The sequence below is a fragment of the Heloderma suspectum genome, chromosome 3 (assembly GCF_057233095.1).
Source record: "Heloderma suspectum isolate Gila_16-S chromosome 3, 16-S_ref, whole genome shotgun sequence".
Lineage (NCBI taxonomy): Eukaryota > Metazoa > Chordata > Lepidosauria > Squamata > Helodermatidae > Heloderma > Heloderma suspectum.
Window position 1 is genome coordinate 184,178,943 of NC_139460.1, and position 14,751 is coordinate 184,193,693.

General features: G+C 43.9%; 1 protein-coding gene across 1 annotated transcript in view; it reads left to right on the forward strand.

Moving 5' to 3' along the window:
- PAX2 (paired box 2) overlaps positions 1-14,751 on the forward strand; it is a 234,020-nt gene that overhangs the window by 162,465 nt on the left and 56,804 nt on the right. Inside the window, exons 7-8 of the mRNA XM_084845157.1 lie at positions 3,359-3,534; positions 6,756-6,882. Coding sequence (XP_084701283.1) covers positions 3,359-3,534; positions 6,756-6,882 — 303 coding nt within the window. The remainder of the gene's footprint in view (positions 1-3,358; positions 3,535-6,755; positions 6,883-14,751) is intronic.

The window sequence follows — 14,751 nt, forward strand, 5'->3', positions numbered from 1 at the left end:
AGAGTTAGACATGTGCTTGCATCTCCCATGTAAATCATTGGGAGTTTTGGATCATGCCCATTATTCCTTCCACCACTCCTAATGTTGTAAAGTTTGTACTGTGATTTAGAGTGAGTAGAAGTCATAGATTTTGAGCTTTTGGGGGTCAGTGATCCCAGTAGCCTGTACTTTGTCTCTGTGGAAATGAGATGGGGAAGGAAAGGTGAACTCCAGCAAATCTTTTCCCCCCTTCCTCTCCCTTCTCCCACCCAAACAAAAGGGTGTCAGAGAGGGAAAGAAGCAGGAGGCTGCATGCTTGTACTAATCAATATATAATATTGTCCATGGTCTTACAAGTGATATTCCATTAGGTTACTGTATATAATGCAGTATTGATTATATCATATTGTATAATCACATATAAACTGTTATGTAGAGCAGTCAGGAGGGAAGTGGCACTGTAGGTAGGTCTCATCAGAAAAGTAAGCTTGAGGTAGTAACTCTGTTTTGGCCCCTAAGAGTTTGCTTGGAATAGAGAAGGTTTGCAATAAAATGATCCTGACTGCCTTGGGAATAGGATAGAAGATTTCTCAATAATGCAACAAACCTAATTATTTGGTGGCTTGTTTCCCTCCGGACTGTGATGTTGGGGGTTATTTTTAAACCTCAGGCTTCCAGCAATGGGTAATTCACAACTAGTGATCAATGCAAAGCTACATAATTTAAAACTACTTGCATTACAAATGTAACACAAAAGTGAGCTGTCCCTCCTGCACCCCATTTGAAATACCTACCATATTTCTCTGGTATGGGGTGAAGACAGTATATTATATCTTGAGACCCTAGCCAGGTATAGTGCAAGTGGGATTTATAAAAAAGGGTGTCTGCCCTGGGGCAGAGTACAGTGGAGATTAAGGAGCTTGGAGCTTTTATCCTGCTATTGAGATGGCTCTCTCAAATAAGTTTGCGGGCTCTTTAGATGACACCAGCCATTTCCCCCAGCCTATCCCGTGTTTTCCCCAAACACAAAAAATGTGGTATTTTTTCCAGCCCACAGAACACAAACGCCATGACCTCCACGTGAAATTCTCCAATAGTGGAAGAAACCGCTCTATCTGCCTGCTGTGGGTGCTTGTTTTCAGTTGCTGGGGGTGCACGCGGTCAGGATGATGAAGGCATTGAGGATGGGAGCAGGGCATGCAGGAACAGATTTGACAGGCGCGAGGGCAAGAATTGGTTGTTGATTGCAACTCCTGCCTCCGTTCAAGTCTTGCTGAAGAAGGACTTTCCCCGATTCCCAGGTGTCTGCCATGTAAATGCTTGAGCACATTTCTCAGTTGGAGGGAGAAGAGGGTAAAATGCCTCCCTGCAACCAAGGGAGACACATCTGATCCCCCGCCCCACCAAGCTCAGAAGCAACATCCTCAGTTGATTCAGAGCACCCCATTAAGTTCAATGGGGCTACATCCAAGTAAGTGTGCCAAGGGTTGCAGACTTACAGGGCGATCTTATGTCTACTCAAAAGTAAGTCCCATTGAGTTCAGTGGAGTTTATTCCCACGTAAGTGTGCCAAGGGTTGAAGACTTACGGCACAATCGTACATTTTATGCCTACTCAGAAGTAAGTCAGATGTTTCATAGAATAGTCATAGAATAGTAGGGTTGAAAGGGGCCTACAAGACCATCGAGTCCAATCCCGGAGCTTTCCTGGGAGCTGCGAGAAAAGAGTAAAGCAGAAGTTAAGCTACGGAAACAAGAACCCACCGCCCCACCCCCGCTCCTTTGCACACATGCCAGGGAGGGAGGGAGGCACCCCCTCAGTTCAAACCAGGTGTGTGCCGTGTAAAGGAGCCCTTCCTAATCCTGCAAAAAAACCGAAAGCAGGAAGCTCTGGGAAGGATGTGGATTTTTGCAGGTTTTTTGCTTAATGTAGAAGCACCCTAACTCAGAGAGTGCAGCCCTTTCTGTTCTGGAGGTATTACCTAGAGGGCTCAGTTTAAAGTGTGTGACCTTGAGAATCTGATCTGACACAAGGTATGTGTTTGTGTCATACACACAGATTAACCTGACCTGTGGACTAGCTGGACTGCACAAGTGTGCCTGTGGGGCAGGGAGTGGGATCACTCCTAGAGCCTAGCATGTATGGCTTGTCATTTTCATAGTGTGGCCAGTGGCCTGGAACTCGGAGCCAAAGTCAAGCCCCTCATAGCCCCAGCCCCCTCTCCCCCATGGCCATCTGGAGTGGCAGGTAATGGGAGGAGTGGCATCACTACCTAGGCCAGCATGGGCCTAAAGGGGCCCACCAGGCCTGACACTGTTTGCTGCAACATCTTTCTTATATTTAAAAAATATATTAGACTTAGGGGGAAGCCAACTGGGCATGTACATGGTTACAGATGCTAGTTTTATTATTTTTTACTTTAAATATATCTTTTCCTTTTCTACAACAAAACTAGGCTTATTTGCAAGTAAATACGTTTAGCACCAGGATAGCAGAAGCAAACTCCATTTTATTCCTGTAGTCATGATGGTACCATGAATTAAGTAAGTTTAAAATGCAAAACTGCACATGCTCAGAATGTTTCTTTTTTTAAATTAGGGTTGGCAAACAGTTTTGTTTTGTTTCTTTACTCTAACATATCAGGAGAATTGAATCATGGTAGGGAAGGGTGAAGTGAAATTGTCAGTTGTGTGTTTCACAACTGAAGTCATATACATGGCTATCTAAAGGGCCCCCTCCTCCCATAAGAGCGTTAACTCCAGCATCTAAAAGCAGGGTGCAGGGTTGAAAAGCTACACCACTGAATGTGGTTTGTTAGGTGACATTGTACAAAAGCTGCTCTTATGCAGAGTATGGGGTGGGTGGGGGGATCTCTCTCAGAAGCCAGCCCAGCCAAAGGCACAATGCTGGAAACACCAAGGTGCGTTCTCATGTTTCAGTGAAAAGGCACAAATTGTTTGTATCCTGCATTAGCAGGCTTTCTCTCCTATATTAATTATTCTGAATTGCTCCATGCCCCCCACTTTTGGGTAGGTGGTGTAGATTTGGTAATATTTAAGAACAGGAATAAGCAGAATTGGAACTCATCACTAAGCTTCAATTATCCATAGCCCAGATCATACTAGTCTGATGTAGGCTTCAAACTCCAATCACCTCCAGAAAAGGCATTAACTGTGAAGAGTGGGCTTGGTTTGGAAGCCGCAGTGTTGTCTGTAAAAAGGGAGAACAGCACAAATCCCTGGAGGTGAGCCTGGATGGGAAGGAAGTGTCAGCTAATTCCCAGTCCCTCTTGCCAAGAGAACGGAAGAGGCGCCATCAGGTGTTTCTAACAAGAGGCAAGCCTCACTAATGCCCTGTTATCTCTTCCTGTGTCTCACAGAAGTATCCGAGGGCTCGGTCCCCAACGGCGATTCCCAGAGCAGTGTGGATAGTTTGCGGAAGCACCTTCGTGCCGACACTTTTACACAACAGCAGCTGGAAGCTTTAGATCGAGTCTTCGAGCGTCCTTCTTACCCTGATGTCTTTCAGGCATCAGAACACATCAAATCTGAGCAGGTGTGGACCCAGCCCTGGGGAAAAGAAGCTTGTGGGATACATGCAGCTGCAGAAGACAACAGCTGGTTCACTCTTTCACTCTTGTACTTGCATTACTTTCTAGGTGGATCTACATTACAGACTTTAAACTGGTTTAACTGTCACCCCTTGTTTCCAGGGAACTGTAGTTGTATGAGGGGGACAGATCCTTAACAGGATTCTTCACACCCTCACCACACTACAATTCCCAGGATTCTTTGGGGGAAGCCATGATAGTTAAACTGGCATAAAATGCATATGGGTTTGTAGTGTAAATGCACCCTATCAAAGCATGTGCAAAAATATATCCACTTTTACATGTCCAGCCACCCCAGATGACATTCTTTTCTTGTAACTTCAACACTCTTTGAAAGTTTTCACAACCACAGACAAACAGAGAAAAGCTCCTTGGTGTTCACATGATGCTCATTTGGGCAAGTCCACATATATCTATACACTATTTGCCTCCCTGATTGTCTCCATGCATTTCTGCAAAATCTGCCTGCATGTGCACACTGAAACACACATCTATCTAGCATCCTTCAGAAGTTATTGGTGTGCACGCTTGTGCTTTAAGAAGTATTGCATATTCTGTACCTTCCTTCTGGAGATTATTTCTATCCATGCTTGCTCTTGCAAGCAGACATGCATGCTGTTTTCCCAGTATTATTTGTACACAGTAAGGCGCATTTCCAGATAATGTCGAAAGCAGCCTACAGTTTGTGTCCACACATGCATCACTTTAGGTAGGCACAGACTTAATGCAACCCTCTGCAGGCAAACAAATCCACCCACATTCACTGTTTAGTATTTCTACACACATACACCTTCCATTTGATTATTTCATTGCTTGAAAATGCACCTAAATAAGTACACATTCATGAACACAAGTGTTCTAGGGTTGTTATAAGGAAGGTAGTGGCCTGTTCTTTACCTGGGACAGGTTCTGTTAACATTATCCAAAACATCATAATAACATGTAATCTTTGTTCACATGATTAAAATCAGAGTTAATTCACATCCCCAAGTAGAAGTTTCAACAGCAGTTTTCAACTTGAGCCCTAAGGTCATATCTCTTGCACAGAGCTTCACAGAAATATGATCAAAAAGCCGGTCCCTTAGATGGAGTATTTATTTTATTCACATACCACCCTTAATAGGTGTTTCCAGGGTGTTTCATAAAAAAGAGACATAAAATGATAACTATCAAATGTTTATTATGAAACCATTATGTAAGTCCTTGAGTATGTGGTAAAAATTATCCTATATGTAGAATTATTTATTTCTTCTATTTTTATCCTGCTTTTCTATCAACAATTGGCTTCCAAGTGGCTATTATATAATCATTATCACAGGGGCCCTAAATGCACACGGTGTTCCTGTGCATAATAATAAAGAAAACAATTGTTTTACTTGAAGTAGCGGTTGCAAAAAGGAGAATTTATTTAAAGTCAGACTTTAGTCAAGATGGGCTGAGGAGCTGTAGTCTGCAATTCTATGCATACTTACCTAGGAGTAAGCTCCATTATACATATTGGGATTTACTTCTGAGTAAGCATGCATAGGATTGCACTGTTCATCACTGACTGAAGAAGCCCCTTTGTTTTAACAACAGCTCCGACTTAACAACTCCTCCAATTTACATGGAATTCTTCTTCTGAGTTTTCTAACAGCAAACCCCACTGAACAGTGTCTTGTGTTTTCCTCAAACTATTGGATGATGATGCTCTTGTCAGAGACAGGATACAAGCCAATGAGGAAGTAGGTCTAACACAGTTAACCAGAACCTTTCACCCCTCCTCCTCCTCTTTCTGTTCAACCCAGGAAAGGGGAGCTATGGACCTGATCCTGAATTGGATGTTTCCCATTGCTTAATGTCAAGTTCCAGCCTAGTCTATGCTCTGAAAAGCCAGGCCCTTTCCTTCAGCATTTCCTGCCTCTCCTGACTTACCTTTTATCCCCAAAGCTGCTTATCTTTAACACAAAGACCAAAAGTCTTTTAAAATCACTCCAATCAGTTAACCAACAATAATAGCGAAAGAGAGGTTAGCTTTGGGCTTCTACTATCTCTGAGTCCCTGAGTTTATTACAATGAATAACCTTTATTTACTTTCATTAGACTATTAAACACCAGCACAGTCATTCTTCCCCCAGAAACTCTGAACGGGGCCCATAAAGCAAATCCAAAGCCTAATTGAGTTCATTTTAATTTCTCTCCGATCACAGCGAATTACTCCGGTGATAAATCAGAGGGCAGCCTCACCCCCAGCAGAAAGCCTAATTTGCAGCTAATTACAAAACTGATTTCTACAGGAAGATCAATACAAGAAGGAATTGGAAATGACTAGGCAATCGGGGCTGGCCAGGGAGGGTGGCAGGAGGAAGGCAGTTCACAGGGAGCTGGCATGGGAAGTGGGGACAGGAAAAAACGAAAGCAAAAAGAGCAGAAAATCAGTTTTAATTTAATGTAATATTAATCAGAACAACTTTTCCTCCTTTTTTGTAGTCTCTCCGGTTCCTGTGTCTGGTTTGGAGGCTGCCACAATAAAAAGGCAATTACCAATGCCTCTTGGACAGGACACCCTTTCAGATGCAATGAGTTTTTCCCCTCCCACCCTTCTGTTAGCCATGTGGCCTGCCCCCACCCCAATTTCATACCCCAGTGCACAAGGGTTTGGGGAAGCAAGAAAGGAGACTTCTATTTTAAAAAGAGCCCAAGAATGGGCTGTGGGGAGAAACTGCCCAGCAATCAAACACCCTCCTTCTCACAAAGCAAATACCCCAGAGAACCTTTTCTCTCCATAGCTGAACCTTCATCCACAGTCTGCGGTCACCCTTCACTCTGCAGAGAGAATGATCAAACGTGCTGCATCATTCTTTGAAAGGTTGAGGCAGACTCACCCAATTAAACCTCCCACACTTCCCTCTTCTTGTATCCATGGTCACTGAAAACCTCCATTTTGCAGTGTCTGCTGATAAAACCAGTAGAATCCGGCCAATGAGGGAAGACAATTGTATTTACAGGAAAGATGGGGGCACTGGCCAAAACTTGCTCTTTATCTGCTTTATTTTTCTTCTTTGCTCCCATCTGTGCAGGGACTACATTGTACCTCTTCCTAACCTTCACCCCCCCCTCCCATCTGCCCACTGTTGCCTTCCTTTCAGCCCATCAATTAGAGAGCTTTCTTTTCTCTCCTCCCTAGGGTAATGAGTACTCCCTCCCAGCTCTGACCCCTGGTCTTGATGAAGTCAAGTCAAGTCTATCCACCTCTGCTAACCCAGACCTGGGGAACAACGTGTCAGGACCCCAGACATACCCCGTAGTGACTGGTAAGTTACATGCCCAGAGGCCAGAGGCTACGCCTTTCATTTCCTTTTGTCATTATTCCACTTCTGCTTTATCCTGAAACCACAGCATGTTCCCAAAACATAAAGCACAAGAAAGAATCCCTGAAAGAGAGAGAAAGAATGGATATGAAACACTGACAAGGGCAACATTGGCATCATTGACTTCCAGGTTTAACCAATTGGCAGATTTATTTATGTGATTCATTTCTGCCCTGCCCTTTGGCCTGTACCAAGCCCACAAGTTGGCTCACAGAAAAAATAAATAATAATTAAAATACCAAATTAAACCATCTGAACACCTTAAAAGCAATGTTAAAATCACAATGAAACTCACAGTGAAATCAGCAATAACATCAGACAACCAGCACAGAGCTAAAACATGTCCAAACCACAGTTCATACAAAAGGCTTTCAAAAACCAATCTTAACCATGTATCAGAAGGCAGCAACGGGTAGGTCTAACAAGCCTTCCTTGGGAAAGGATTTCAAGGATGAGTATTGTAATGCAGAAAGTCCTACACTTTGTAACTACTAGCCTTGTCTCAGGTGGCCAGGGCATTTGGAGCAGCATCTAATTTGGTCTAAGTATATTAGGGAGATGGGGGTATGAAGCATGGAGTACATGCTCTCAGGGGTATCCTGGTCTTAAGCCATTCAGTGCATTAAAAAGGGAAGAACCAGCACCTTGAATTTTGTCCAGAAAATAACTGGTACAAGATAAGTTCTTTTAATACAGGTATGATGTGCAATTAATGGCCACGGACAGTCAGTGGCCTGAGCAACCCATTTTACACTGGATGCAACTTCTAGATGGTCTTCAAGGGCAGCCCCATTGAACATATTACAGTAGTCAAAATACAGAGTTATCAGTGCATGAATGACAGTGGCCGAGTCAATGCTCCCCAGGAGATTATGCAGCTGGCAATGCAGATGCAGCTGGTAAAAGGCAGTCCTGGACATAGATGCCACATGGACATCCAGATGTAAACTTGGATTCAGGAGCACACCCATGTTGCAACACTGCTTATTCACAGGAAATGTGACCCTACCCACAACAGGCAAACCACCATCCCCACATCAGGAGGACTAACCACCATCAACATTTCTATCTTGACTGGACTGAGTTAACCTTGTTCACCTCCATCCAGACCATTACTGGCTCCAGATTTCAGGTGCAGCTTTTATTGTGCATTCATCCTACCTCATGTTACAGCAGTGTCCAGACAGTATTGTCCTCCACTTACTATGCTCCTGTTTTTCCCACTGCATCTTCAATATTTTTTATTTCCACAAAAAGTCTTTTAAAAAGGAAAAGACAGAATAGCTGCAAGCTGTCCATCTGGAAGCACCTTTCGATTCATGGAATCTTCCGTTTCACCTGGATCATACTTGCGAGTCTTCAATATGCTGATAGCACCTCATTCTAAATCCCCTGACAATTTCTCATCGTGGTTTCTTGTTGACTAGGTGCATCCAAGATGTGGGTCAGGAGTGGAGTTTTGTGCATACTTGGGTCTTATGCACTGGGGCAGGAGTCAAAGGTATACTTCATTAATTAATGACACCTAGACCTTTAACCTTGGAGATGTTACACTTAAGCTTGCCTCCTGCCATCTCAAGCCACATATCTTTATAGCCAAAGGCCTTCTGTTACAGGCAAGCAACCGAAAGGCTCAGTATCTCCTGTTAAAAAGTGGCAAGTATTACAGTGGGAGGTAGAAGAAAGCTTTTTGCTATAATAGGCCAAAGCCTCAGGTAACACATTGCTCTAATAGCTCCACTGATAGCAGGTTCTAGTGGGGAAATGACTAATGTCACTCATCTTGTGGACTTGAAAATAGAGGCTCTGTTTATATGGGGATCATTTCCCATTTTATAATGTAAAGTCACTGGCACACCTCTATGAATTAGTCTTTTGTCTGACAAAAGTGAATACAAATGACCAGCTTAATTAAGGTTTTCTACCATGTGATAGGTTGGATGTCCATATACATGCAAACATGGTGTGATTTTTTTTCTGCCATGCATTATAATGTTTAGTGAATGTTAGGGATTTTAGCTAACACATTTCTCACAACGATCCATGATCATTAGTGATGATGCTGGTGAGGTTGAGATGAGAAGTTATTGCCCCAAGAGTAGAGTTTTATGGCTAGAGCTGTTCTTGCAGGAATGACCTTTCTTCCCTGCTTTTTCTCCATACTTCACAGATTTTATTATACCATATCTTATTTACATCTCCATTTTTGTGAGGTATTTTGTTTTTGTTTTAAGTTTATTTATATTTTGGTTTGTTTGAGGGTTTTTTTTCTTTATTGAGAAACTTTACTGTGATATCTCTTAACTTAGTTCATGGGTTGTGTGATCTTGATTATTTTTAATGTGTAAAGGGAACTCCCCCCCCCCATGATTTTGTCATGGGGTAGTGTGCATGTGCACAGAACAGAGGTAACACCCCTACCTCAAGGCAAAAAAACAGTTGGATAAAGGCAAATACTTTTTAAAACCAATAGGAAACCTGTGCAAGCAACATTTTCAATATGAGCAAATTTTTAGAAAAGCAAGAACAAGACAGTCCATCTACTTCAGTAAACAAAAGAATAGGAATTAATAACAAAAAGTGCATGGAGGAATGGGTAGAACTAGGGGTGGAGAACAGCAACCACAGAATAATTTGAACCAGCAATGGTAACGTATACTGCTGTACTTTAGCACAGGGGTTTAGCAAATGGGTTGTGTGTCCCAGCCTCCAGTATGTTACTTTGTTTTGTGCTGTGAGGAGAACAGCCCCCAGCAGCCTTTGATGGAAGGTTAGGAGGGAATTGGTGTTAGAAGAGCACAGTTAGGGATAAGACCACTGGACTCCATGGAGCTTACATCTGAGTAAACACACACAGAATCAATGTTGCTGTGATCCAGTCTTCTCTCCCCCCCCCCCCCTGCTCCCCAAACAGGACAGGGATAAAGCATGCAGGACCTTACTTAGGAGTAATCCTGCTATGGACTTGTTTGCAAGTAAACATGCATACATTTGGCCTTGCAAAAATCCAGCCAAGAACTGTGGAGTCCCTGCCCCCCCTTTAAAAAAAAAATATGGCCATTAAAATTCAGAGGCCAGATGACAGTATTATGTTGAAGCCCAATACTATTCCTAATTCTGCAAAAGATTGGTATGTGCGGTTTGTAGTAGCAAGCACAGGATATTAGTGGCTTGGCTCACTTCCTTGGGTGTTGTGCTTTGCATATGTTTTGAATTCTGTGCAGTTCACTTAGTGATTGTCCTTTGGACTAGAAACTCTTGTCCTTAGTGTTTCCCATCTATAAAATGGGCAAATTGTTTCCCAGAATGCCTTCATGCTTAATTTCTTGATTATATATTGCATATACATTTGTTTACATATGTAAAACATAAAAACTGCAGTTGTGTTCAACTAGCTGAGTTGTGTACTTCAGTTCTGTGCTTGTGACACAACTGGAGACTGGATTGTGAGGATAATCATAGAATCATAAAGTTGGAAGAACATTAGAGGTAGTCCAATCACCAGCTCCATCATGCAGAATCTGCAGTGCAGGCTGCAACTACAGCATTCCTAACAGAGGGCACCTAGCCTCTGCTTAAATACCTAAAGCAAAGAAGAAACTACCAGCTAATGCCTTAGCTAAAATCTGCTTCCTTACAATTTCCACCAATAGGTTCTAGTCCTGCCATCTGGAGCAACAGCTCCATCTTCTGCATAAAGCCCTTTAGATATTTACACCACTATAATGTCTCCCTTTAATCCTCTCTTCTCCAGGGAAACATATCCAGCTCTTTCATCTGTTACTCACATAACTTGTTTCCAGACCCCAACCATTCTGGTAGTCCTCCTCTGAACACATTCCAGTTTGTCAAGTGTTCTTAAAACATGGTGCTGAGAAACAAGACATGGTACTCCAGATGCAGCCTGATCACCACAGAATACTGAAACACTTCCCATGATCTGGACACTATGTTTCTGTTAATGCAGCCTAAGAATGCATTTGCTTTTTTAGTGTCTGCATCACACTACTGGCTCATGTTCAGCTGGTGATCCACTAAGGCTGCAAACACACTTTCCTATTGAACTCAGTGGGACTCACTTACTTCTGAGTAGACATGCATAGGATTGCACTATAAGACACTTATATCATTTTCACGTGTAGTGCTACCAAATCAGATCTCCCCCATTACGTAGTTATGCCCTTGATTTTGTATACCTAAATGCAGGATTTTACATTTATCTCTCTTGAATGTCATGTTGTTGCTTTCAGCCCAGGGTTCCAGCCTGCCAAGATCATTTTGAATCTTGATCCTCTCTTCTAAAGTGTTAGCCATCCCTCCCAAGCTCTGTGTCATCTTCGATAAATTTGATTTGATAAATACGTTGGCCTAGTATCATTTATGGATGTATTGCTCTCTTTTACCTCTGTTTTATCTGTGGCATCACTTTAAAAGGTTAGTTACAAACTAAGATATCTCTTCATTTGGGTGTGCTAAGCTATCATGGTCAATTTCTCTCTCCCACAGTGTGGAAAAACTTACCCCCTCTCTCCACTTTCCTTTGTGTCTGTGTTGTATAATTAATAAGGGTATTTTATTATTTGTGTGAAGGCTCTAGGGAAACCCAGAAAGGTGTGCAAGGCAGCAGAACCCTGATCTATGCTACAAACTCACATGTTTGCGTGAGAGAAGCTTAATCTTTCCACTTGGAGGCACGACAGTAAAGATCCTGCTCTCCAGAACCTGGGAGGCAGGCCTAATGCGCGCGCATGTGCGCACGCGCACACACTCACACTCACACACTCTCCCGGGAATGGGACCTTCCCCTGAGTTACCCAGTTTCCTGCCTCCAACAGGAAAAAAATATTTTCTCTCAAGGCTCAGGGAACAAAACTAATGGGGGCAGGAGTAGTTGTTGCTTCGAGATACTTTAGAGTCAGGTACTTCACTGTTAGCAATGAGCTGGTTCTCTGTGCCTCATTCGCTTTGGACTAGGAATACAGAGAAAAGCCAAGGTAGGTCTCACTGTGGCCAGTGCAATGACTACTACTAGATGCTTCCCTTCTGCAAATGTTCTAATCTTAGCCCACTCAGTAGATGTCAGGTCACAACTGGGGAAACTGATCACAAGTAGGGTAGAGCACCAGCTGGGTGGGTGGACCAAGTGGGGATTGTTCCTCCTACCTCTTGGCCTGATAACAAAAGGCAGGTTGCTCCCCTCTGCTTTTTCCCACACTCAAAATCTTTGTCAGAAGCTCTTCTCTAGGTGTCTTGCCTTTTGAGGTTCAGTGGCTGGTTACCAGCAAGAGGTCCTTTTCAGTAGTAGCACCCAAGTTGTGGAACTCCATAGGCATGTTCACCTGGCAACTTCATTATTCTCCTTCAGGTGCCAGATGAAGACCATCCTGTTCTCTCAGGCCTTTAATAGCATTTGATTGTTTTTTATGGGTTGATAGTTTAAAGCTTCCAGATGACTGCATTGCAGTGGGAGACACAATTCAGTGCTTTACATTTTGTAGATGCCTAGGTAGACTGTGGTGTCATATTGTGCTGTGTTTACTCATTATTTCCATTCTGTCTGTTTAGAACTCATTAGTTCATTCTGGCATTGTTAAGCTGATCTACCTCCTCTATCTTTTGTTTCTACTCCTATTCCTTTGTGTGCCTTTTTTATAGTTTGTGAGCCTGAGATAGGGCCTCTGTCTCATTTTAATTTAATTTATGTACAGTGCCTTCCACCAGCACTGTACTGAAGTTTTGACTGATGCAACCCACTTTGTGAGACAGTATTTGTCTGAAAAGTGAGATAAAAATATAATAAATTATTGTGTAAGATATACAGATAGTAGTATTAAGGCAAAATCCTATGCAAGTTTTAGACAGAAAAAAGTTCTACGACTCCCAGAATTCCCCAGCCATGATCCTGCTGACCCCACCACCCTTTCATTTGTACAAAGCTGAATGAGTGAACAGTTCTAGTGTTGCTATTAAATGGCGTATATATTCTGATCAAGTTGCTTTAAAACAAAAAGAACATTCCAGAACTGAAAGAGCTATCTCTTTATCCTACAACCTGCTTCTACTGATAATTTAGCACAGGTTTTCCTCACATGTTTACAAGCCTTCCCTTGTCCCCCTAGATTTCAATAATTATAGGCCAGTAAGTAATTTAACATTTGGGGGCAAGGTAATCAAGAAGGCGGTATCCATTCAACTCCAAGCAGTTTTTGATGAAACTGATTACCTGGACCGATTTCAAGCTGGCTTCAGAGTGGGACACGGAGTTGAGACTGCCATGGTCACCTTGGTGGATCATCTTTGCCTGGGAATTAGTAGGGATTGTGCATCCCTGCTGATTCTTTTGGATCTCTCAGTGGCATTTGATACCATTGACCATGGTAGCCTTCTGGATCGCCTGAGGGAGTTGGGACACTGCTGTGCAGTGGTTCCACTCCCTTCTCTCAGGACGGTTCCAGATGGTGTCGCTCGGGGATAGCTGTTCCTCGAAAAAGAAGCAATTATGTGGAGTCCCTCAGGGCTCCATTCTATCCCTGATGCTGTTTAATATCTACATGAAACCACTGGGAGAGATCATCAGGAGTTTGGGGACTGAATGTTATCAGTATGCTGATGACACCCAAATCTATTTCTCCTTAACAACTTTATCCAAGGAAAGTATGACTCCTCTGAATGACTGCCTGAAGTCGGTAATGGGCTGGATGGGGGAGAACAAGCTGAAGTTGAATCCAGGCAAGACAGAAGTGCTCATCATGAAGGGCCCTAATTCAGGTATTGAGGCATGTCAACCAGTTCTGGATGGGGTTGCACTCCCCCTGAAGGAACAAGTTCATTGCTTGGGGTTGCTTCTTGACCCAACGCTCCTCCTGGCACCCCAGATGGAGGCAACAGTGAGAAGTGTTTTAGGGATGTACGAAAGTGACTTACCTGTTCGCGGATTATGTTTATGGTGGGGGGGAGGCGTTCCGTTCCTCCCCCCCAGAATCCTCGAACGGCCGGCTGTGCTCCACGGCAGCTCCACGGAGCAGCAGGCCAGGCCCAGCCACGCCAGAGCTGTCCACAGCCGGATTTCCGACCGCGGAGGGCTCTGGGTAAAAAAAAACACAAAAACCGCGTATGCAAATGGCGGCGGCTACAGCCGCCGCCATTTGCATTCCTTCTTTTTCGCCGTCTGAATCTACGTAAATATTTATGTAGGCTATGACGGCGAAAATAAAGGGGAAGGCAAATAGCGTAGCGGGCGCTATTTGCGTCCCTTTTTGATTCCCCGTTTTAGCCTACGTAAATATTTACGTAGATTCAGACGGCGAAAAAGAAGGAACGCAAATGGCAGCGGCCGTAGCCGCCGCCATTTGTGTACGTGGGTTGTTGTTTTTTAAACCCACCCAGCCATGATAGGCTACGTAAATCTTTACGTAGCCTATCACATCTTTTTTTTTTTTTAACCAAGACTGGAAATGGCGGCAGCGGCAGCCGGTCGGAAGACCAGCCGCCGAAGCCGCCGCCGCCACCCGGAAGATCCGCCCCAGGTAAGTCTCGTACCAGGGGGGATCCGCGGGTGGGTGGCTGGCCATTCTGACACAGATTTCGGGGGGCCGAATGCACTGGCATACAGCCTAGGGATGTCAGAGAATTTCTCCACAAATCTTGGGGAGGCCGAATGCCAGCGCATTCGGCCCCCCGAAATTGGTGGAGAAACGGTTCCCCCCCCGCCCCCCCGGGACGGGACTTACCTTGCTCAAATGTCCCTGGCGGCGGCGGCTCCAGCAGCAGTGCAGCGGCGGCGGTGGCCGGTCTTCCGACTGGCTGCCGCCG